Raw genomic sequence first — 25,118 nt, 5'->3', positions numbered from 1 at the left:
GGAAGTCATTACATATTAGCAGACAAAATTAAGCGAATGCACACCAAGAGGTGAATGATTGCGTTCCAGGGCCTGCTTTCCTCAGGACTCCGTGTTTTAAAAGAATTTGCTTAGAAACCCGGAAGAATATGAATGGAGAACCGTGGTATAGACAAGGCAGGAAAGGAATTTTTGGGCTGGGGACACAGTGCTCGGAGTTCAGGCCCAGCACGCTCCCGGCGTGGTCTTATCCGGAGTCCGACGTCCGGCCCTTCCTCAGTGCAGCGCAGCACGTAGTAGCTGCTGAATAAATAAATGCCTGCGAGAGAAGATCCGTGTCCCATCCCGGATGGATCTATGGCCAGGGAATATCTGGCCTCTGCCCCGCCGCCTTGGGCTCCCTCCAGCGCGGTCGCCCACTCCTTGGCCTGGTCGCAGCTTGGGGTGGGGAACTTCCCGGGGACGGTGGCTGGACGGAAGGGACTGGGTATTGGACGCGGCCAAGTCCTACTGCCCTAAATCCTGCAGGGGAGGCCAGGCGCAGAGGCCCTCCTGTGGCCCAGGGACCCCATGGGTGGGCTGCCTGACGCGGCGGAGGGTCGCGGGTGACTCTGCACCCCAGGCCCACGGGCGGCGTCGTCAGCCGGAGTTGGCCCGGTCGCCTCTCAGGGTCAGGCCGGAGTTTCTGTGCGGGCCATTGGGGCGGGTGTGTCGCGGCGCTTTCGGACCGCGGACCCGCCTTCGCTTTCCGCCGCGAGGCCCGCGGTCTCCGCTGAGGTCACCGAGGGCCAGGCGCCCTGGAGAGGCGGGGGGGGGGCGCGAGGCCGCCCCGGACAAGCCACGGACACCCTTCCAGGGCTTTCGCACTTCCCCACCGCCACTCGGTCCCCGGGGTTCCGAAGGGCTGGGGCGGCGGCGTGAGGGAGCCTTTGTGTCCTCGTTGTTTGTTGGGACTTCTTCCGAGGACAGTTTCCCCCACCCCTTTCCTCTAGAAAGTCTTGTGGCTTCCCTAGAAGACGGAAAGAGGTTGAGAAGTTTGCGGAGACTTCTCTTTGGCGCTCTTTCCTGTCCCGAAACTCCAAAAAACCAAGGGTTTGGCCACAGGGCGACGTTTGGGGTCCCAGGGAAGGTGCGAGCCGAGAATTCCTCTCGCTCTCTTCCCTCCCACCTGGTCCCTGGGCTCCCCTCCCCCGCCTCGGGCTCGAGCCGGGCGTCCCGGCTGGCGCAGCCGCCCGCGGGAGCGGCAGGGTTAAGCCCAGGAATGTGGCGGCGAGGAATGTGCATGCAGATGAACCCGCGCGGGGAGGGGCGGGGGGCGGGCGCATGCTAATAGCATGCAAATGAGGAGGCCCGTCGCCGCCGGGGCCGCTGCTCGGCGGAGCTTCCCGGATCCGAGCCCAGACGGCGTCGGCTTGGGCAGCCTGGGCGCCGCGACCCTCGGCGGCCACAGGGGGACTGGGAGGAGGAGGAGGAAGAGGCGGAGGCAGCAGCGGCGGCGGCGAGGAGGAGGAGGAGGGTTCGCTTGTCTGCTCCGACGCAGACATGGTGGACTGATCCCCAGCGGGGCCGAGAGCAGGGTTTCCTGAGGCGTCCCCCGCGCGTGGCCCCGCCAAGCAGCGCGCCCCGCAGCCCCTCGCCGGCGCCCGCGTCGGGTGCGGCGGCCAGGCCGGGCAGTCGTGTTCCCGCTGCGTTCCGCGCCGGGTCCCTATGGAGGCGCCGCTCGCCGGCGAGGCCGCCGACCATGCCTAGGAGGGCCGGGAGCGGGCAGCTGCCGCTACCCCGGGGCTGGGAGGAGGCCAGGGACTACGACGGCAAGGTCTTCTACATTGACCACAACACCAGGAGGACCAGCTGGATCGACCCCCGGGACAGGTGGGCGACCGGGCCGCGGGTGGGCGCGGGGACCCGCCTCGGAAGTGCGGCGGCGGCTGTTGTCTGGGAGACCTGGCCGGGCGGCGGCGCCCGCGGCGATGGGGGCGTGGGGCGTCGCCGGGCCCCGGTGCCCCGCGGGGTCCCGGGAAGGCGCGGAACGGTCCGCTTAGGCGGGGCTGCGTCAGCCGGCGAGGCGCCCCGCAGGGGACTGTAGAGCTGCCCCTTCCTGGGCCTCTTTACCCACAGCCTGCCCGACGCCCCTCTAGGACCTTTACACAATTCCTAGGGAAGGGCGGGATTGGTGCCCGGGGCTGGTACTCCTAGTCCACTTAACGGACCAAGAGGGGACACCTGAAAGCTGTTCCGAACTCGCTTCCACTTAAAGTTGGACAAATTAAGGCCGGAGGGCACCTTGGGCTTGGGCGAGACTGGAATGGGCTGGGGGGTTTCCAGAGGCCATAAATCATGGTGTGGAACCAGCCATTCAGGCCACCTGTGGCATCTCTCTGGCTGAACTTGGCTCCCAAGACTCATCTGCAGAATTTTTCCCTATGCGACCCCGTCAGTCCGGAGAGCCTGAGCATGGAAGAGGAAGAGGGATCTGGTTCCTGGCTGGGCCCTTGTAGTGGGTGTAACTGGCCTTGCCGCTCAGATGTTAGATAGAAACTCTGGTTTTGGAGTTTTACTTCGTAGTGTTTGTCCTCACCTGCAAACTTAACCTGGCAGATTCTGTTTTGAAGAAGTGGTGAAAAGAACATTAGAATTGAACCTTGGGTATTGGGAACTCGACTTCAGCTTAGCCTGATTTTGTTTAGTTCTCGGTACACATGTTTTATTCGTGCTGGGAGATGAACAGCATAAATCATTATCTAAGAAGTTTATTATCCAAAGTTTAGCTGAGTGTTCACAAATGTTATTCTATTCCTTCTTTCTTCTTATCCTTAATAGGAAAATTTCTCAGAATTAGATTTATTATGACAACAAAAGTAGACATTTCTAATTGTAAATTTGTAAATTGTCCATTAAGGAGGTATTCCTAATTGTAAATTTAGGTAATAGACTAGGAATAACTCCTTCATTTGGAGTTCTGTTATTTCTGAAAATTCTTCCCAGCTTCGTACAGAATGTGGATTTAGGGGTTTATAACCTTTTTGAGGTGCTAGCCCTATTAAGCAGTCCCCTTTTTCTTAATTTGAAGCTGAAAGTTTTCTTCTCTTCATTCTCACTTTTGTCCTAAGACCATTGGTTTTGAAAGCAATTAAAAAGTAATTATAAGAAGTCATAAATAACATTAAAAATTTATGGAACAATCCTTGTTAAATTATCCATGAAGGTATCAGTTTAAGTTTCCCTCCTGAAATGAGAAAAGGCACCTGTGCCCAGGTCCCATCTTGTCATAGCTTGCCTGCCTTTTGCTGGTCTGATGAAAGTTGTGATAAGTATCACACCTTCACAGTCTCTCCAGATGTATTAGTTGTTGTCATAAACTTCACACTTAAAGCCAGTTATTTGACTAATGTCATTGCACTTTGAAGCTACTTAACAGATAGTAAATGTCAGTGTTGATGGTGTGTACCCAACAGTGGCTTTTAAGGCACCTGTATAAATATTTGACTTTTACAGTTATGTGGTAATTCTTTTTGGATACTTGGGAGTTTCAGATTATTGAAATTGCAGGAAATTTTTGAAATATTAAGGCATTTTGTTCTCTCTTCTGCTTCAGTTTATATGCTTTATTATATCATCTCATTTGTTTACAAAGAGGATTACAAGAATGTCATGCCTGGGTAAAGCAAATAGAAAGTAAAGTGAAATTATATGACTTGGCTTATCCATATCACTACTTCTTCCACAAGTAAAGCATGCCCTTTATTTTAACTTTTAAGGATTAGCAATTATTATGAGCTCTGTTTTCAGGAAACTGGGTGACCAATTCATTTAATGGGGATAAATAGCTTTGACTAGGATGGTATGCTATTTTGGTTTTCCTTGAAGTTGTTGGAGTTGTAAATTTGAATAAATTTAACTATTTCTGGATCTCAGTGTGAGAGTTTAAAAAAATTCTGTGAGATCAGTCACCATGACATACTTAATATGAATTTGATTATTTTCTTTTAGGACACTTGTAGTAAGTCATCTTAAGTAGTATAAGTGTAGGTTGGAGAGAATATTTGGAGTAACTATTAACTCTTGTCAATTTTGTTACACACTGGGCAAACATAGGGAAAGAGAGATGTTACACAGGCCAATTGGAGTGTGTGAATTCTTGTGCAGGATCAAATTACATATTCTGAAAGAAGAATGACTTGATATACTATATGTCTGCAGTACTTTTGAACTTTTAAAGCTATTTAATTAAAATGGCTGCAATGATTTACTCAGTGATTTAAAAAATGTATTTTTTAGTTTTAGGTGGACACAATATCTTAATTTTACATTTATATGGTGCTGAGAATCCAACCCAGTGTCTTATGCATGATAGGGGAGCACTCTACCCCTGAGCCACAATCCCAGCCCCATACCCAGTCATTTTTGCTTTTATTCTGTTAAGAAAAACAATTTTGTGTTTTTGATAGTTTATCAGAATTTGTGTGGTGTTCCTGGTTTTATAGGTGATTCGTACTGATTTAGTGGAAGGAGTCTAGGGATTTTTAGAATAACATAACTTCTTTTAACAAATAATGATGCTAGAATATTGAAGTATAATTTAAAAATGCTTTTAAGCCTTTTGGAGGTAGATGACATAATGCAGACTTTGCTGGGTTATGATCAGGGCTTTTATTGCTCTACCACTTATTAACTGGGTAAGTTTAGATGAGTTTTTGAATTCTTCTAAACTTTTATTTTTCAGCTCTAAAATGAAGATAATACTACTCCCGTATAGGGATGTTTAAAAGGGACCCAGCCAATTAGTAGTAGCTGTGTTGACATTTTAAATTTAGGAATGAACTGGTAGTTCAGGTAGCCCTTGAAAATAGTAGATACAGGTGTGCATATTTACTTAGTGTTTCTTGTGAGCGAGCTACTGTGCTAAGCTCTTTAACTGTGATCCCATTTTATTCTCTGGTTAGTCTTATAAGGTAGATGCTATTCTTATCTTCTAGTTACAGAGGAAGGAGTGGAGTCAGAGAGAAGGTGCTGATGCTGTTAAGTATGGAGCCAGGATCTGAAGCCAGTCAGTCCAGCTCGAGAGCCTGCATCCTTAACTCTTTCTGCCTGATACTTGGGCATGCTTGGGGGTTCTTGGGTGGAGTTCAAGGACATAGAACCTCTTTGCCCAGTGATGATTTTAAAAGACAGTCGAGTCCAAGGGAGATCTTGTCTCTGATTCCTTGGCTCCCTGGTAGGTCCCACTCCCTAAGAGTGTTATTTTGCAGGCTTATTCTCTTAGTCACTTCATACTTTGCTTACAATTACACCCTTTGACCACACCAGTTGGTATTTATGGTGGGCCATAGATCATGGCCAAATGGGCTGGTGCTTTTAAAAATACTACATTCAAATAGGAGAAAAAAGCGGAGTGGATTCATTGCCTCTTCAAGGAGTAGGGGGCTAAGGTCTCAGACAGCAGGAGTGGTTTTAGGAATTCTCTAGCTTTTTTTTTTTTTTTTTTTCATTTCTATGCTTGGATTGAATGTTACCCAGAGATATAAGTCTGTATGGTTGAACTTAAAAGATTTACCACCACACAAAGTGACTTTATGTTAAAATCTGATAGTCTCCAATCTGTGACTTAGGTCTAGGGTCAGATGTTGAGCACCTGTATTTTCTCATTGGGGGGAAAAATCTTGGCTGGTGAGGATGATAAAAGTAAGGCAGAAGGCGGAGGAGTGCCTGCTAAGTGTGTCATTGATGTGAGTTAACTTTTGGCTCTCTATACCTACTTTGTATGTGGCATGTGATTACGATCTGAGGAACTATATTTTCTTTATTTCAAAGTCAAAGTAAGTAATTTTGTTCAACCCACTGCTAATGTGTAAACTCCTCAAGAGTCCTAATTGCTTATTATTGTTTCTGTATTCTTTGTATGTGCTAGATGTTAAACGATTGTTGGTTAGGTCAGTTAATAGAGAGTTTGTTAAATTAATTAAAGAATGTTGAATTACTTTCTTATTTCCAGTTTATTATTGGGCTTTCTAAAAAGGACCCAAATCTACCAGTGGTCAGAGACAATCAGTTTTCCATTTGGTTTAAAAATAATGAGAGAATAGAGCTGTTGCATTTTGAACAATTTGTATACGAATTATTTATGAGAGCAAAGGAAACAAAATCAGCTCTGATAGCTTCACAACTGCCATGGTCATACATTGCAGGAAACCATTCTTTTCTAGCAGGCTCAGAATCTGGGTACTAGGTGGTTACTTTGAATTGTTGAGTGATTATGGTTTTTGAAGTATAGAAGGGTTGTTAAAAGAAAGTTGTTTTTTTTTCTTTTTTAAAGCACTCTAGGAAGTGCTAATTTAAACTAAACTATGTCTTCCAAAAATTCCCCAAGAAATATTTCTTGTCTTCAACACAGTTTGCTACCATGCTTGCTGAAGTGAGCAGTAGTTGCTTAATATATTTGAATGACTTAAGATTTCTTCAGTAGCTTTAATAGTCCATAGTTTGCAGTTTAATTTTGTTGTAAGGCTCAAGACAATAATTGGTTTTTCAAGAAAAACTATTATTTATAAATATGTTATTTTTTTTTTTTTGTTATTTGTTTTGAGCTGCAAATTACTAAGTTGTCAGCTATAGTCAGCCATTGTGACATGTGGCCTGCAAACAAACCGGTATTTAAATTTAATGAGAGGAAGCCTTGGTGCACTAGGCAAAGTGTGGAAGCTGCCTGAAGGCCCTGCACTGCCTTATAAATGGCATTTCTTACTTGTTTTGAGTAAATTTCTGTAGGAAAATGAGGCTATCTATGGAGAGACAAGACCACCTTCATTTTGCTGATGTGGTAGTTGTTGGAAGTAGTAGGACACAGTGTTAGCCCTTGTACAGTATAAATTCCTTGAGATAGGGCCTGAGTATGCTGGTCTTATGAACTTGATTGAAATTAATTGAACTGACATCTTAGAATTTTGGGCTATAGCTTCATTTATTTCTGAAATTCCTGTTATTGGGAAAATTACTACAGAAGTATGTGAGACAGAAAAGAGATTTTTAAAGACACAATGTATTTGTAAGTTTTGAGCTAAAAATGATTTATAAGATACAGCTTCAGGATGTTTTCAGTGTCTTTAGTGTTTTTTTCTCAAGTATTTTTTGAGATAAAAAAAAAACACATAAGATTCCCAATTTTAACCATTTAACTGTACAATTCAATGGTTTTAGTATATTCACAATGTTTTTGCAACTATAAATTCTTCATAATTCCTGAATATTTTCATCATCCCCTCCAAATAAGCCCCATACCTATTAAGAACTCACTTCCCATTTTCTCCCACCCCTGAAGCCTTTATAATCACTAATCTGTGCCTGGATTTGCCTGTTCTGGGTGTTTCATATAAATGGAATAGCACAATATGTGTCCCTTTGTGTGTGTTATGTTTATCTACTTAGTATAATATTTTCAGGATTCCTTCCTGCTTGTAGAGTTTGTCAGTATTTCATTCCTTTTAATGACTTAATAATATTCCATTGTGCTTATCTATTCATTAGCTGGTGGGCATTTGGTGATGTCCCCCTAGCCCCACTTTTGGGCTGTTGTGTGTAATCCTTCTGTGAACATTTCTATACAGATTTTGTATGAATACATATCCCTAAAAGTGAATTGCTGGGCCATTTTGACCTTTTGTCTTTTAACTACCAAACTATTTTCCATAGTGGCTGCACCATTTTATATTCTTAAGAGCAAGCAGTGTTGAGTGTTCCAGCAACTCTATATCCTAATACTTTTTTCTTTTAAAGCTATTCTAGTGGGTGTTAGGTAGTTTCTTATTGTGGTTTTTATTTGCATTTTTCCTCTTTGGAGTATTTTGATAGCCTTTATTTGACCCAAGCCTTCCGTCTTTTTTTTTTTTTTTTTTGGTTATAGGTGAACACAATACTTTTATTTTATTTATTTTTTTAATTTTTATGTAGTGCTGAGGACTGAACCCAGTGCTACACGTGTGCCAGGTGAGCGTTCTACCACTGAGCCACAACCCCAGCCCAGCCTTCTGTCTTTTAAAGCCAAAACCTCTCTTCCCACTTTTTTGTGTACCTCCAACTATTACTTGACCAAGAAAAAGTTAAGAGAAATCAGGATGTCTTTTGGCCTTATGATATACCTTCCCTTTCCTTTATATCTGACTGTTTTGAATGATTTTAACACTGATATTGTAGATATAAATTAATCAGTTTTTATTGTGGTTACCAGATAGGTAATCTGGAATCTAGGAGATAAAAAAATGGATACGATTTTGTCCCAGCCCAGAATGCTTACAATCATAATCACTGTTTAAAAAGGGAAGACAATTTGGTATCATCTGTGATATTTTCTCTATATCCCTTTAATTCAGCCCAATGAGTATCATCTTCCTGAAGGCTCAGGGAAAAAGAGTTGAGAGGAAGCACAAGGAGAATACAGTAGCAAAATACACATTAATTTTTGTCTTCATCCCAGATGTAATGTATTTTATGAGACATCTATATGAATTATATACATAATGAATCATACTGTGTGGTGTATGTATACAGCAGCGTATTCAAAATGATTTAAGAGCTATTCCTTTTAGATAGTTGTATTTGTTATGAATCAAACCCATTTTTGTTCTTTTTTCAAAACAATTTTGCAGTATTCCCTAGTCCTTGTTTATGAAGGAACCTTGAACCCAGGTCCTTGCTCATGTTAGACCGGCACTGTAGAGCTTCACCCCCCAGTCCTTATTGTTTAAAAAAAAAAATGAAAAGAAGAAAAAAGTGTGAGAAAAATCTAACATTGCCTTAACAGGCAAGTGATCAAGGCAGACATTAACAGTGATAAGTCATGTTGCTATGCACCTGACATGATGTGATGATGATAACATTTCATCTTTATAGTTTTTCTTCCAAAAAAGCCACAATAACCCCAATTTAATCATGAGAAAATTTTCCAATAAATCCCGATATAAAGGTCTTCTACAAAATGTCTGATCACTAGTCCTCAAAGCTGTCAAGGTTCTCAAAAACTAGGAAAGTCTGAGAAGCTGTCACAGCCAAGAGGAGCCCAAGGAAATGCAATTACTGAATGGAGTGTAGTAACTTAGAACAGGAAAAGGTAAAAACTAAGAAAATCTGAATAAAAAATGCACTTTAGTTATTGATAATAAATCAGTATTGGTTCATTAGTTTTAGTGTACCACACTACTGGAAGGAACAGTGTGGAATTATATGGCAACTTTCAGTACTAACATTGTATTTTTCCTATGAATCTAAACCTTTAAAAATAGAAAGTTTTTTTTTATTATAAAAAACACAAAACAGTTGGAAGTATTTTTCTTTAGTTAAAAGTGGGACCATTGCTTCCCTTGCATGCACAAGGGTTCAATCCCCAGCTCCTCAAAAAACAAAAAAACAAACAAAAAAATGTGACCATAGTATATAATTAGGATTTTTTTTCTTTTTGGTTGTTTAATTCAAAAGCAGGGGTGGGCAAACTGTGGCCTAAAGGCCAAATCCTGGCCTGAAGACCTCTTTTTGCATAGTTGTCCAGCTAAAATGGGTTTTATTTACATCATGAAACGGTTTGTAAACATATAAACAGAAACAAATGTGTGACAGAGACTGAATGTGGAGCTCACAAAGTTGAAAATATTTACTTCTCTGTCCCTGAAAAAGTTTACCGAACTCTGATATAAAGTAAGAAGATAAAATCTTTAAAATGTTTTATGTAAATGTTTAAAAGAAATATTAACCTTTTATTATAAGATGACATGTTTCTTGTTGATCTCTGATTACTCATTTATTACATAAATAATTTGAACTGTAAATACTGTATAGTATAAAGATGAACAGACATGAATGCTGAGTTTAAAGAATCACAGTATTTTGTATTATTTTTCTTCAGTGAAATACAACATTTTAATTTTTTCCCAACAAGTTCTTTTTTTTTTTTTCTGTTTGGTGGAGGCCCTTTCTATGCCTCTGATTTGGGATCCTCTTGCCTCAACCTCCTGAGTTGCTGAAATTACAGGTGTGTGCCACTGTGTCTGTCTAAACACATTTTTTGAAATTGCTGGGCCTTATAGTCTTTGGTCTATTATTCTTAAAATTGAAGTGAGGTCATGGATATCAGGTGACAAGTAGCTGCCTGTGAATACTATATATCTCATATGTTGACAGGAAACCAAGGGACATCCTTGAGAACCTGAAGTAGAAATTGTTTTTTGTGGCGGAGCACGGTGGTGCATGCCTGTAATCCCAGTGACTCCAGAGGCTGAGATGGGAGGATCACGAGTTCAAAGCCAGCCTGAACAATTTTTTTTTTTTTTGTAGTTGTAGATGGATAGAATGCCTTTATTTTTATGAAGGCTGAGGATTGAACCCAGTGCCTCATGCGTGCTAGTCAAGCACTCTACCATTGAGCTACAGCCCCAGCCCAGCCTGAACAATTTAGTGAGGCTCTAAGCAATTTAGAGAGACCCTGTCTCTAAATAAAATATAAAAAGGGCTGGGGATGTGGCTCAGTGATTGAGTGCCCCTGGGTTCAATCCCCAGTAACTCCCCCCCCCCCAAAAAAAAAAAAAAGTTGTTTTTGTGGTATGGAGACAGTTCAACCAATGTCTAGTCACTTAGTAAGGTTGCCAGATGCCAGGCACTGTTAGATGATTTTTTTTTTTTTTTTTTTTTAGTTGTAGGTGAACACAGTACCTTTATTTTATTTTTATGTGGTGCTGAGGATCGAACCCAGGGCCTCATACATGCTAGACGAGTGTTCTACCACTGAGCTACTACCCCAGCGTCTGTTAGATGATCTTTAAAACAACTTGTACACAGAGACATGAGAAAAGCAGGCAAAAATTAGTTTTTGGAGGTATATAGCAGTTTGTTTACAGTTTACTATAGGAAGTATAAATATTATTATAGTATGTATTATGTTAAAAGTTTTTATGACTGGAGATACTGACTTCTTATGGCATATTGATATGGTTTATAAGATTGCAAAGTTGGTGATGATGATCAAGCAGAAAATAATTTCATGTCTTATCCGTTACGTTTCAGAGGTGATACTTGTCACATTCAAGGGCATCCCAATGAATACTGCTTTTTTTTTCCTCTGTAAATAATTTATCCTATATTGTTAAGCCTGGTGTCAATAAAGAAATTATGGCTGGAAAACAGAGCATAGGCCAGCAAAGGTATGCTTTGGAAACTGAATTAAAAGGAGCAGTCTTAGGACAACAAAGATATGCTTTGGAAATTAAATTTCACTCTCAGAGTTTATGAAGATTTAACGATATTTCCAATAGATAATTTGAACAGAGTTGTACATTAATATTCTTTGGTCTCAGTGGGGGTGGAGATAGGAAATTTTAATTTTAAAGAAATGTAGATATTTAGATTTTGAAAACAGCGACTTTTAGCTAAGTACATGTCCCTGAGATTTTTGTAAAAAGTGTTGGGGTTTAGAAGGCAGAGAGGCTTCTGTTTGGTGCAGAATTTGCTCTTCTGCGCATGCAGTAGTTTTTCCTCATATGCCCTGGATTGTAGTGGTCTCCAATTCTGAATGTGAATAACAATAATAAATGTTGACAGAGATTTGTGCTATAAATTCCTGATTAAAATTCTAACTTAGTAATAAGTCTATGGAATGTGTTATATACTTAATTAACATTTCTCAGGGCTGGGGTTGTGGCTCAGAGGTATAGCACGTGGCTAGTATGTGTGGGGCACTGGGTTTGATCCTTAGTACCACATAAAAATAAAATGAATAGATTATGTCCACCTATAACTGGGAAATAAATATTTTAAAAAATTTCTCCATTTTATAAGAAGATAATTTTATTAAGTGGCAGTTATACTCAATAAAGTTGAAAATGTGGTAGAGTTTTTCCTGATCTTTTTCAAATTTGAAGAGCACATGGTTTCATTTAGCGTAAAACCTTTAATCTTTGCTGTTTTCCTTAGCATTATGGTCTTTAATAAAGATAAGTTAAAAATTCCATTTTTTTCCTTGAAATTGTGACAATAAATGAATGAGTGGAATTCATTATTGTATATGGTATCACTAGGTTATCAGTTTTGTTGCCTTATTGACCTAGGTGTGATTTTTGGCGGGCAATTCTGTTCATACTATGTGTTCTTTTCCTATGCTGATTAGTAGGATGTTTGAATATGGGAGAAACAGATCATTTACTTTCTTTCCTCTTTGCCTCCTCACTTTTTTGTTTTTTAACATAATATTGGGGATCAAACTTGGGGATGCTCTGCCATGCTTCCCAACCCTTTTTATTTTTTACTTTGGGACAGGGTCTGACTAAGTTGCCCAGGTTGGTCTCAAACTTGCCTTCTGCCTCAGCCTCCTGAGTGGCTGAGTTTAATGACACGTGTGCTACTGTGCCTGGCTTCCCTTCCCCTTTTCAGCTGAGTGACACAGCTAGTGATGTTTCTTATTGGACAGCATTACTATAAACTTGTGTGTAACTTGGCAAGACTGTTTAACATAACAATGCCCTGGTTTGTATTATAGATCCAAAGACTACAAAACTTGTCTGACACTCCTTTTAGTCCTGTTTTCTCCGTAAAGGTGTGCTTGTAGAATGTGTGTACATACATTCTTGAGAGATTTCCTAATGTCTCATATGTGAAGAACATCTGTGTGTCTGCATCACTAACGTTTTCATAAAATTGATTCTAAATCTGTTGAAGCGTGAGACCTGATTTGTCTGTGTACCACTCCTTTGTGCTTCTCTTTAGATTGCCTGCCCCCTTGGGGCATATACAAACACTATTCAGCCCTATACCTAATAAATGAATTATAAACACAGGAAGGAACTTTCTTCTAAGACCCTTTATAATTTATCCATAGCCTGCTTTTACTGACTTGACCCCTTAATCAATTTACTCATTCATTCAATCAACATTTAAGCATTTATTGAAAACAGTATATGTCAAGCACACATATCTTGGGACACAACATTAAATGAAATAGGCAAAGATACATTTTCATGATCTAGTTTGGGAAAGACAAGTTGTAAAGATGCTAGTGAAGGTGCTTTGATAGAAAACAAAGTGAAGTGATAGTAATTTGAGTGGGAGCTACTTTTGGTTGGGTGTCAAGAAAGATCTTTTTTTGAGGAAGATCTGGGGGAGGAATAGTTCAAGCCTAAGAAAAGGCCAGGAGGAAATCCTGCACTTTTCTGTATGAAAGTTTCTTGGCATATGTGGCTACTTAAATTGAAACTAATCAAAATTGAATTAAGTTAGCCAGTGTGGTGGCACAAGCTGTAATCCCAGTGATTTAGGAGGCTAAGGCAGGAGGATTGCAAGTTTGAGCCCAGCTGGGCAACTTAATAATAAGACCCTGTCTTAAAATAAAATGGCATGGAGATATAGCTCAGTGATAAAGTACTCCTGGGTTCAATCCTCAGCCCCCCCCCCCCCGAAAAAAAATTCCCTCAGCGTCATTAGCCACATTTTAAGTGCTCTATAGCTACATGTGCAGATAGAAAACATTTACAGTGGTGCAGAAAGTTCTGTTCTGGCTGGGCAAGGTGGCTCATGGCTATAATCCCAGCAGTTTGGGAAGATGAGGCAGGAGGATCCTGAGTTCAAAGCCAGCCTCAGCAACTTAGTGAGGTGCTAAGCAACTCAGACCCTGCCTCTAAATAAAATTCAAAGTAGGGCTGTGGATGTGACTCAGTAGTTGAGTGTCCCTGAGTTCAATCCCTGGTACCCAAAAAAAGAAAGTTTGATTGGGCTGTGCACTCCTAAGTGCACTCCTAATCTCTAGATTAGAGAGATTGGCATGTTCATTGAGCTGAAAGGTAGTCATCGTTACTGTGATGCTCAGACAGGGGAGGGAAGTCTTATGAGATGAGACAGGTAAAAGAGAGGACCATGTGTGCCTTACAGACATCAATTTTTTTTTAATATTTATTTTTTGGCGTAGATGGACACAACACAATGCCTCTATTTTTATGTGGTGCTGAGGATTGAACCTGGGTCCCGCCTGTGCGAGGTGAGCACTCTATCGCTGAGCCACAATCCCAGCCCCAGACATCAAAATTTTAAGGGTGTTTAGAAGCCATTAAAGTGTTTAGTTGAATGGAAGTATTATGGGACCTCTGTGTATGTAAAAAAAAATATTGTTTAAGAAGTCACTTCTCTATGGAAAAGATGCTATTGCAGTGAGATAACCCAAATGAAAAATATTCAACTTGGACCAAAATGATGGCTTTGGCAATGGGGAGAAGTGAATAATGGATTTGGCGTTTTTTTTTTTGTTGTTGTTGTTGTTAAGAGAAAGAACTTTTTCAAAATTTGGATATGTGAAGTATGAGGAAAAGAGAGAATCAAAGATTTACTGGATTACTGATGGGGAAAAACCAAGAGAGGAATATGGTTGCTTGGTATCCTGTTGGGTTGATAATCTCTAGTTCTTTTCACATTTCTAGGTCTGAGATGCCTATTAAGACATTCAAATGGAGGTACCTAATAGATACCCGGGTATTAAGTTTGGAGCTTAGGAAAGAGCTCAGAGATGGAGATACTAAATTTTGGGTATACAAAGGTAGTATTCAATGTTATGAAATAGAGTGGATTACTGGAAATGAAGAAAACAAAGGATCCCTGGACTGATTCTTGAGGCATGTCAGTTTATTTTTGGTGATGCCTTATTTCAGCTAAGCGGGTTTAATTGTTTTCATTGGAACATATTTTTCCCACCACTGTGGTAAAATAATGGTGATGATGATGATGATGATGAGAACCATTTGTTAAGCCTTTACACACTGTCTCAAGCTCCATGAGGGCATGTACTGTGCCTGTCAATGTCCTGGTCTGTGCACGATTTTTTTTTTCTTTTTTTTTTTTTTTGTATTTTATTTAGAGACAAGATTTCACTGAGTTGCTTAGCGCCTTTGAACTGGCAATCCTCCTGCCTCAACCTCCCGAACTGCTGGGAGTACAGGTGTGCACCACCATGCCTGGCTTCTGGGTACACTCTTAAACTTATTTATTGAACAGATGAATCCTTTGACAGAAACCATTATTATCCCCCATTATTGTTTGAATATGGTTTAAGTCTATCCTCAGAAAACTCATGTGTTGTCTTAGATGGTTTAGAGGCAGGGACTCAGAAGGGAATAACAAAGTTCTCTTCAGAGAGCTGTTATAAAGAATCAGCTTGGCTATTTCCCATCCTGTTTGATTTCTTGTCTTGTAGTGTGGTCTCTTACTCCTCCTGCACAAGCTTCCCCATTGTGGTGCCATCCACCATGGGGCCTTCATCAGAGCCGAGCAGAAGCTGGATGCCATACTCTTTTATCCCTAGAACTTTCTTTATAATAGTAGATCATCCTCAGGCATTTCTTTACTATGAAGGAAAAGGAGCGACTATATCCCCATTGTAGGAAACTGAGGCTTTGAGATTTAGTGACTTGTCCAAGGGCACAAAGCTTAGGTGATGGCAGAACTCAGCCATGTCTGTCTGACTTCAAAGCTGTGCATTTAACTACATTTTGCCTCTAATTACTCTTCAGAAGGGCCTTTGACCTTCTCTCTGGGGTTTGGGAGTTATAGCTACTCTTTAGGATTTAGATGAAGTTTCATCATTTGAAATTGGCTACACATAATCTGCCAGTGCTTTAATTCTTACACTTGGTTTTAGTATCTATATTAAAAAACTTAAAGTGTACTATATAGTTTAACTCCTCAAATTAAACTACTGTTTTTTTCAGAGTTTATTTTTAATCTTCTAAAATGAGTTGGTATGGTTCATTTAGGTAAATCATGCAGAATATTATTTATTTATGCTCCCTCACAGGACACATAGCATGGTGTTTTATGTGTACTAGTTGTGCAAATAAAGTCTAATTTGATTCTGTCACTTCTGCCTTATTCCAGTGTTTAATGTTCTTTCAGAGGCAGAAATCTAATATACTATAAATCCTCTTTATCCCTGTCCTCTGGTTTTAAAACCACTTTGACCTTGTACCATAACTTCTTCCTAATCCAGGCTTCCCTGGAACCGTCCCCTGCCCAGTGTATCACCTACAGCACCGTACCTTGCCTCCCATCCTCAGGACCACCCTCTTTTGAGGATGGATGAAGTGATTATAAAGGATGAGAATTTCTGATAAAGCCGAGTCCCAGCTTTTCCTATGCTTTTCAGTGGGTTTTTTCCATTGACTTTAATCCTCATGGGTGATCTGTTGGCTGAAAAAGTCTTGGTTTTTACTACAGATGTGTAAATTATAGACCTTAATTGGGATTATTTATTACTTAGACTCTTACAGAGCCTAAATCTTGAGAAAGATATCTCAGTAAGTTGCCCATTATAATTGTCCTTAAACTGATCAGATTTGGATTCAGAGTAAAAAGAACCTTTATAAGGAAGTGATAGAAACTGAGTATGATGTGTTTTTGTTTGATTTATTAGGACACGAAGCTTACCTGGATATATATATAAGCATCCACTTAAAAGGATGGTTGAAGAGGAATGATTTAATTTGTGCATCCCTTATTCCTGACAGAGGTTATTACACTTTTTTTTTGTTTGTTTTTGTGGTAGCTGAATGATGTATTTTATCTGATTCTTTTTAGGCATCTGGTTTTCATACCTTTCTACTTTTGACTTTGAGATCCAAGTTTGTGAATTTTAATTAAATGCCTAGATTATGCATGTGAAAAATCTTTTGTTCCTGTGTTGCTATAAGCAACAGTTGTTAAAGTTTACCTTTTTTTTTTTAAATTAAAGGAAATGTAGACAGATAAGTGCATTTTAACAGGTTAAAAAAGTCAACATTTAGTGTTGTGAGTGTTCTACCTATAACATAAATTGCTCCTTGACCATAATTATGGTGAAGGAAGAATGCAGTAGAAGTGAATAATCATTGGACACATTGACAAAACATTCCTTAAATACTATTCAAATGAGGAGACTTTGTAGGGCTGCAGTCGAGTAGCCAAGCGTTGAGTCCTTTTAGCCACTTGTCTGACTAGGTTTACTGTTGTGGCCAAAAAAGAAGCTTGTGCAGTGGTTTGCATAGAAAGGCCATGAGTTACCAGAAACTTTTTTCTTCAAAAAAGACCTCCTCTTTTTCTCACACAATCCTATTTCATTCTTAAAGACTTCTTTTGTCCTCCCGTTTTTTTTTTCTTTGCCCCCCCCCCCCAGTCTAAATTTTACTGACTGCTGGTGATTGCTTAGACTTGTTATTTGATTCTATTGTGTGATTTTTGATTATACTCCTTTGTGCTATTTAAACTAACAGTGTTTACCTAAATTAGTGGTGGTTGTGAAGGACACAGGTTGGGCCATTTGAATGAAAATCAAGAGCATTGCCCTGGTTCTGAGGTTGAGCTCTGCTTTCCTGATATCCATGAATTCTCTCCCCAGAAGCCACTGGGAATTTGGCTGGACTATGGAAGCCAGCTCCCCAGTTGAAGTCATGGGTTCTGGGAATGGCAGGGTTCAGGGATTTATAGTGATAATGTAATTAATTCTCCCTCTGAGAATTCAGAACTCAGTGAAGAGATGCCCTTTGTCCTCTTCCTGCATTCTTGTCTCTTCCTCTGCTCACTATTGAGAACAAACCCTGAGGCACTAGTCTTTTACAGAGTTTACAAGAAGAAAATATAACTTTCCTTAAGATTCTGGAAGGGCCTGCTGAGCTTTCCACCTTTGGAAGAGGGGGTGTCAGACCTCTCCTCACATTTGCTTCTCTGCATAACCATGAACTTTACCCATGTACATTGTAAAACCGTTATTTTTTTTAAAGTCTTATTAATTTTGAAAATTTAGATTTATATTTTCATTACGATGTCACTTTTAAAAATACAGATATAATTTTAGGATGTCAATTCTGGTATGTGAATTGGAGACTTAAGATGAGCTTGTAGTATTTGTGATGGATATTCATTTAACCCATTAAGTAAAAATTTCTAAGTGTAAATCATAGAAGGCCAAGCCTTTTATGTAGTTAATTCACTTACTTTCTGCTATTTTAAATTCTTGTTCTAGGGTCAGTCTTTAATCTCTGAATTCTTTATTTCAGTATATACCTATCGTGATAATTACATGATTCTTTTTTTAAATATCTTTATTTATTTGTTTTTATGTGGGGTTGAGGATCAAACCTAGTGCCTCACATGTGCAAGGCAAACTCTTCTACCACCTAAGCTACAACCTCAGCCCCTGCGTGATTCTTGAACAATCCATCAAATGAACTTAAATTTGTTTGTGGATGAGTTTTAAGGAAAGCCTCAGTGGGAACAAATTATTGAAATACCTGGTTTCATCAAAATATCAGAAGTGATGTCCTAGCTTGTAGAGATAGAAAATTATCTTTACAAGTATAACAAGGATGTTTTTGGTAATTTGTGATCTGGTCACTAAATTAATCAATAATTTGGAAATTAAAAACAGGAAAGCTGGTTTTTCTTTCCTAGGCAAATGAGGAATCCATTAGTTGGAAAATAAGTTATTTCAGATTTTAGGGTCAGCTGCATGAAAACACCCCCCCCAACACATTTTATTGGAAAACACTTATATTTATGTTAAATAAATAATTCATGGCACATAGAATGAAATAGTATGAATAGATACAAAGAAAGACAGGTATTGAGATACAAAGATCTCAATTTTAATTGGGTTAAAATAAATGGTCAAACTCATATATTCTGATATTTGTGAACTACAACCATTTGAAGAAGGAATCTTTATTAGTGGTTACTTCTGGGGAGAGAAGGAATGCAGATTGGGAAAGACTTGAATTTTCTGTAATTAGTTCGTGGGCCACTTGAAATGATTATGTGCATAAATATACTTTTAACAAATCATAATTTAAAATAAATTCCCTTTACAGAGAAGAAAAAGTTCAAATAGTTCAAATTTGTAACTTATACTCATTCCCTAACTTTTCATTGATGTTTAATATTACCTTGTCTGCATTTTCTTGGAAATTCTCTTAATTCCTTTGGTAGGTGGATGTGAACATATAAAACACTTTATTTTGCCTGGTGGAGTCTCATGCATACTAGGCTAACACTCTACCACTGAGCTACATTCCCAACCTCCAAAACACATTTTAAAAAGTAACATTGTGAAGCAAAAAAGAAAATTGTTGATAGGTGTAATATTGTAATATTTTGTGATGATTGTAGCTTTAATGTAGAGGTACATAGATGTCTATGATTTTTTTAGTGTCAATGGAGAAAATATCTCTACTATCTATGTCTTTAGTTTTCACCAGGTAAAATAATTATTAGCATTATGTGGCTGTTCAGTTAAAAATTAGTAAAGAACCTAAAACATTTTATGTAGTGTTCATCCTCTAAACTCAAAATATCTTGCTTCTTTCAGTGAGAACTATTTTCTAAGACAGGTGCTGGCACAATACGGTGTGGGGCCACATTCTCTCATGTTTGTTTTTATTATGGCCTGTGACCTAACCATGGCTTTTACATTTTTATTTAGTTGGAAAAAATCATATTTTGAGTTGTGAAAATTATATATGAAGTTCAAATTTTAGTGTCCATAAATGAAGTTTTATTGGAACACAGTCATGCCCATTCATTTATATGCTGTCTGTTTTCACATTATAATGGCAGAGTTGAGTAGAAAAAGAGTATATGTCCCGCAACAGCTAACATATTTAGCTTTTTAAAGGAAAACTTTGCCCTTTGTTTGAATAAGGTGATATTAAATAAGAATTCATTGCTTTGTGGAAAACTATCGTTTGTATTGAGCTTTTTTGACAAATTATTTAACCTAAAAACTTGGTTTGACTCTAGCCAGCATACAATATGTGTGAGAGTTGGCTTTCAGTTTTGAGTTTGACTACTTTAAATGCCTCATAAAAGTGGAATGATGCAATATTTGTCTTTTCTGGACTCATTTATGTCACTTAAGTAATGTCCAGTGTGCATCCATGTTGTAGCATATGATAGTATTTCTTTCTTTTATAAGGAGAAATAGTATTCTGTGTGTATATGTACCATATCTTGTTTATCCATTCAGCTGTCAATGGACACTTAGATTACTCTTACCTCTTGGATATTAATAGTGAATGAGCTTGAATATGTAAACATCTCTTCCAGGTGTTGCTTTTATTTTATTACTTTATATATTTTTTGATACTGGGAATTGAATCCAGAGCCCTTAAACATTGAGCCACATCCCCAGCCCTTTAAGACATATTTTTCTAGAGACAGAGTCTAGCTGAGTTGTTTAGGGACTTGCTAAATTGCTGAGGTTGGCTTTGAACTCTTGATCCCCCTGCCTCAGCCTTCTGAGTTGCTGGGATTACAGGTGTATGCCACTGCGCCCTTCTCTTGGTTTTATTTCTTTTGAATAAATACCCAGGAGTAGGATTGCTGGATCATATTTTTAATTTTTGAGGAACTGCTATCTTGCTTCCCACGGTGGCCGCAGAATTATACATTTCTACTAACAGTGTACAAGGGTTCCAGTTTCTTCATATCCTCTCTGACACTTGTTATTTTTTGTTGATAGTGGCTATCCTAATGGGCAAAGTGATATTTCATTGTAGTTTTGATTTGCGTTACTTTGATTAGTGACTTCAAGGATCTTTTTTTTGTGTGTTTATTGGACATTTATATAACTTTGGAGAAATGTTTATTCAAGTCCTTTGCCCATTTTTGTTTTATTTTGAGGTGTGGGGGATTGAACTCAGGGCCTCACATGTGCTAGGTAAGTGCTCTACCACTGTGCTATATTACATCCGTAGTCCTTTTTCTTTTTTAATTTTAAAACAGGGTCTCCCTACATTCAGACTGGTCTCTATAATTTGTGGTCCTCTTGCCTCAAGCTCCTGAGATTAACAGGTGTATGCCACCAGCCAGGCTTTTTGCCCTTTTTAAATTGGATTGTATTTTGTTTTCAAGTGGTAGGAGTTCTTTGTATACTCTTCCCTATATGTAAATACTTTTTCTCTTCTTGAAATTGCCTTTTCATTCTCTTGATTGTTTGCTTTAGCTGTGTAGTTTTTTAAGTTTGATGTAGTGCCATTTGTCTTATTTGCTTTTGCTGCCTATGTTTTTGGAGTCATATCCAAGAAATTATCACCAAATCCAATATCATAAAACTTTTCCTTGTTTTCTTCAAGGAGACTTATATTTTCAGGTGTTGGATTTAGGACTTTTTTTTTGAGTTAATTTTTGAATGTGGTATAAGGGAAGGGTTCATCTTCATTCTTTCAAGTATGGGTAACCAGTTTTCTCATTACCAGTTGTTAAAGAGACTGACTTTTGCCCATTGTATAGCCTTGTCATCCTTATCAAAAATCATTTGACTCTCTGGGCTTATTTCTGGGTTCTTTTCTGTTCCATGGTCTATATGTCTGTTTTTATGTCAGAGCAGATTTGCAGGATAACATTATTTCTATAGATAAGAAAACTGAAGTTCAACTAGAAGGTAAAAGGCCAGAATTTGACTATAGACTTTCAATTTGTCCACAATGTTAAGTTAGTTTGTTACTTTTCAGAAATCAAAGGTCATTAATATTTCTCCAGTATGAGATATATATATATTTTTTTGTGAATGACTGTGTATATATGAGTAAATGTGGAATTTTTCTGTCATTTCTGTTAAATTATAAATTCATTGAAAATTGGAATGAAATTATTTTGTGTGTTTCCCAGCACTGTTACCTGAGGGCTAACTAAGGGTTGGTATACATCTGTGTGATGACCTTTACATTATCTAATATTCATAATGATTTATAATTTGTAGAGCTATACATAATTTATCTTATATAGTGTATACTATGAGCCAGGCACTCTTCTAGGCACTCATTTAATTCTTATTACAACATCTTGAGGTACATGTGTTCGCTTTAGTTAGCCTCCTAATTTCGTTTGCATTTTTATTCATTTATATAAAAGGTTCTGTTCCCTGAACTGTTTTTGCTGTCTTTCCTGGACTTTGCAGCTCTACTTTTATCCAGGTCCTCAGTCTTTAAGGGCAAAATATAAGTTCTTTCTTCATCCTCCTGAGAGGTGGCAGATGTTCGATCATTTTAGCAAAGACATTCTCAACTAGCATTTTTTTCCCTTTAAATGATTTTTAAATTTTTCTTATTTTTGAATAGGTAATAAATGTACACGTTACGAAGTTCACATGAACAAAAAGATACTGTTATGATTTGATATGGTTTAAGTGTGTCTCCCAAGGGTTCATATGTTGGAGCGTTGGTCCCTTGTAAGGGCAATATTAAGGAGTGGTGGGACCTTTAAGAGATGGGTGTAGTGAGAGATCCTTAGGACATGTGTGTGCTGCCCTCAGAAGGGATTAGGGTAGTTCTTGTGTGTACCCTTAGTTCTTACCAAAGCAAATTATAAATTCCTAAGCCTGGTCCCTGAATTGTTCTATGGCTTCCTGTCTGGCTTGTGATTTGTCTCTTGTGCAGGCTCCTGCTATTGTGATTCTCTCCCCCATGGAAACCTCATTAGAGCTGGAGGTGATGCTGGTATTATGCCTTTGAACTTCTAGAACTGTGAGCTATATAAACCTTTTCTCCTTTATAAAGCTACCTGGCCTCAGGTATTTCATCATATTAACAAAAATGGACTAATACAAATACTTAGTAAAAGTTGGTCTATGTTCCTTTCCCTTTAGTACCCCATTTGTCTTCTGAAAATCAGACATCTATACCTTTTTCTTGTATATTCTTCCAGAGATATTTTCTCCATCTACAAACCTACAGATGCATATGGATGTTTCTACATACATCTTAGCTTTTTAGTTTTTGATACAGTTGTAATTCTGTTTTGTACCTTGACATTTTGTTCTTCTTAATCTTAGAAATTAGTTGCATTGTTCATAGGTCTGCCTCTTAATAGTCTTTCTTTTCTAGTGTACTGAGTTTTTTAGAACCCCATTTTCTCATTTATGAACATTTAAGCACCTCCCACTTTTTACCTTTCTGTTACAAACGTTTTGCTGATACTAACATGCATGAGTCTCTTCAATGTAAATAAATTCCTAGAAGTGAAAAGACTAAACCAGAAGATGCATATGTTTTAAATTTTAATACGTTGTTTCAAAGTGCTTTCCTTGGAAGTTGTACCTATTGATAATCATATGAATTAGTGCCTGTTTCCAACACCTTTGGCAAGCATTGTGTTTTGAAATATTTGATATTTATTACTAATAAAAGAAATACAAATGAATACTACCAAAATAGCATTTTTGTCTATTATGAGAAATGAGGGGGATTGAACATTTTTTCACATGTTAAGAAGCCATTTTATTTTTCCTTTTGTGTGAAGCAGATTTCATATTTTTTGTTCTTTATTTTTGTTGTTGAAAAATTGCCATTTTTCTTACTGATTCATAAATGGTATTTATAAGGCAAATTACAAAGTCAGTGGACCAAGAATGGATTTTTACCAAATGGTGCTGGGATGATAGGCCTTCTATGTCAAAAATAAAATTCACACAAAAATCCATACATTGGTTAATGTGGGAAACAAATTTGGAAAAACAGTTTAAGCTATTATAAAATTTGTAGGTGAGTGGATATTTTTATAATACAGAGTAGGTACTAAAAAGTCCACACTGTTTAGGAAAAGATTGATAAATTTGTCTATAATAAAGTTAAAACTCTGATATAACTAAAGATACTGGTATTAAAGTTTGGACTTAAAATGTTTCCCAGAGATCATGTGCTAAAAGGCTTGATGGCCAGCCTGTGGTGCTATTAGGAGGTGGTGCAGCCTTTTGGAGAGAGGGCCTGGTTGAAGGAAGTAGGTTACTCAGGGCAAGGCTTTGAAGGGTATATTTTGTCTTCTGCCCCTTCCTCTCTCTTTCTCTTTCATTCTAACCACCATGAAGTGAGCAGTTGTGTTTCATTATGTTCTTCTCTCCATGATGTTCAGCTTTACGTAGGCCTAAAGCAAGCAGGCCAAGTGACCATGGACTAAAAACCGGAAAATATGCCAAAATACATCTTTTCTCCTATTAAGTTGTTTTTCTCAGGTATTTTGTCACAGTGACAGAAAGCTGATTACATAGAAAATTGGTAGCAGGAGTGCGGCTATTTGTTGGGTGGTTCAGAAGTCTTTGGAATTGTTTTGTGGAAGGAGTTTGGAAAGATTTGGAGGTGCAGGCTAGAGAAGCCCTAAGATGTAAATATAGCTTGATGTACAATTCTGGTGGGAACTCCACAGACCAGAATGCTGATAGGAAGATGGACATTAAAGGTGTGTATGTGGTTTCAGATGAAAATGAGGACTATTGAGAACTGGAGTATAGAGAACTTGTCTACATTTTTGTCCAGGCCCTGAGACTTTGAGGGAGGCTAAGTTTAAAGGTGATGGAGTAATTAGTCTGGTGGAAGAAAATTCAAGGCAGCACAGCTTTCAGGCTGTGGCTTTGGTATTGCTGACTGCTTTTAGCCAGGTTTACAGTGAGAATCCTGGGCAAACAGCAGAGCAGATAGGTTTGGAAAATTTCCAGTTTGGCCAGAAAATAAGCCTGTGTAAAGTTGGGGAAGGTATACATGGTTGCTGAAAAAATTAGTGCCATTAAAAAAAAAAAAAAGGCTAAGTGCTTGGTGCTAGGACAATAGGAAATTAGCTGGACCTCATCCATCAAGGGTATAAAAGTATAAACTCATTTGAACGACTATTTTGAAAACGAGTACCTGGGTGCCCTGCTTCCACAGGACCACCTAGGAAATGGTTTCGCCAGGATTGGTTTCACCATGTGCAGCCATCCAGGTACTTGGGCTGTTATAGTCATGGTCCAAGTGGATCCAGATACTGCTCTAGCTGTTGGCAGAACTTGGCATCATCCATGTGATACTGGTTTGTCAGGAGTACAGATTGTAAGAGTTGTGGAGTCACAGTGGCTTCCACCCAGATTTCAAAGGAAGGCCTAGGAGGCTAGGTAGCGTGTGGTAGGGTTGGAATTCCTGTGGATAGTTCCTGAGTGGGCACTGCACGAAGTTGTGATGGTGAAGCTGCATTGGAAACCCCGGGAAGCCAGAGATGTCAGGAATATGGGACACCTGTTGAGGGAAGACTCAGGCAAGGAGCAGGGCAGCCCAAGAGAGAGGCTGGGCTATAGCTGGCAAGGCTGTAGGATTGGAGCTGCCCAATACATTTGGGACTCACACCCTGCAGACTTG

At 39.1% G+C, this 25,118-nt stretch overlaps 1 protein-coding gene across 1 annotated transcript in view; it reads left to right on the top strand.

Annotated features, from left to right (window-relative positions):
• Positions 1-1,424: 1,424 nt before the first annotated feature.
• Wwc2 (WW and C2 domain containing 2) overlaps positions 1,425-25,118 on the top strand; it is a 225,408-nt gene continuing 201,714 nt past the window's right edge. The window contains exon 1 of the mRNA XM_026400593.2: positions 1,425-1,851. Coding sequence (XP_026256378.1) covers positions 1,721-1,851 — 131 coding nt within the window. The 5' untranslated portion in view covers positions 1,425-1,720. The remainder of the gene's footprint in view (positions 1,852-25,118) is intronic.

This window comes from Urocitellus parryii, chromosome 14, assembly GCF_045843805.1.
Source record: "Urocitellus parryii isolate mUroPar1 chromosome 14, mUroPar1.hap1, whole genome shotgun sequence".
NCBI classification, from domain to species: Eukaryota; Metazoa; Chordata; class Mammalia; order Rodentia; family Sciuridae; genus Urocitellus; species Urocitellus parryii.
The sequence above is the reverse complement of the archived record's forward strand: the minus strand, read 5'-3'. Positions and strand labels throughout refer to the sequence as shown.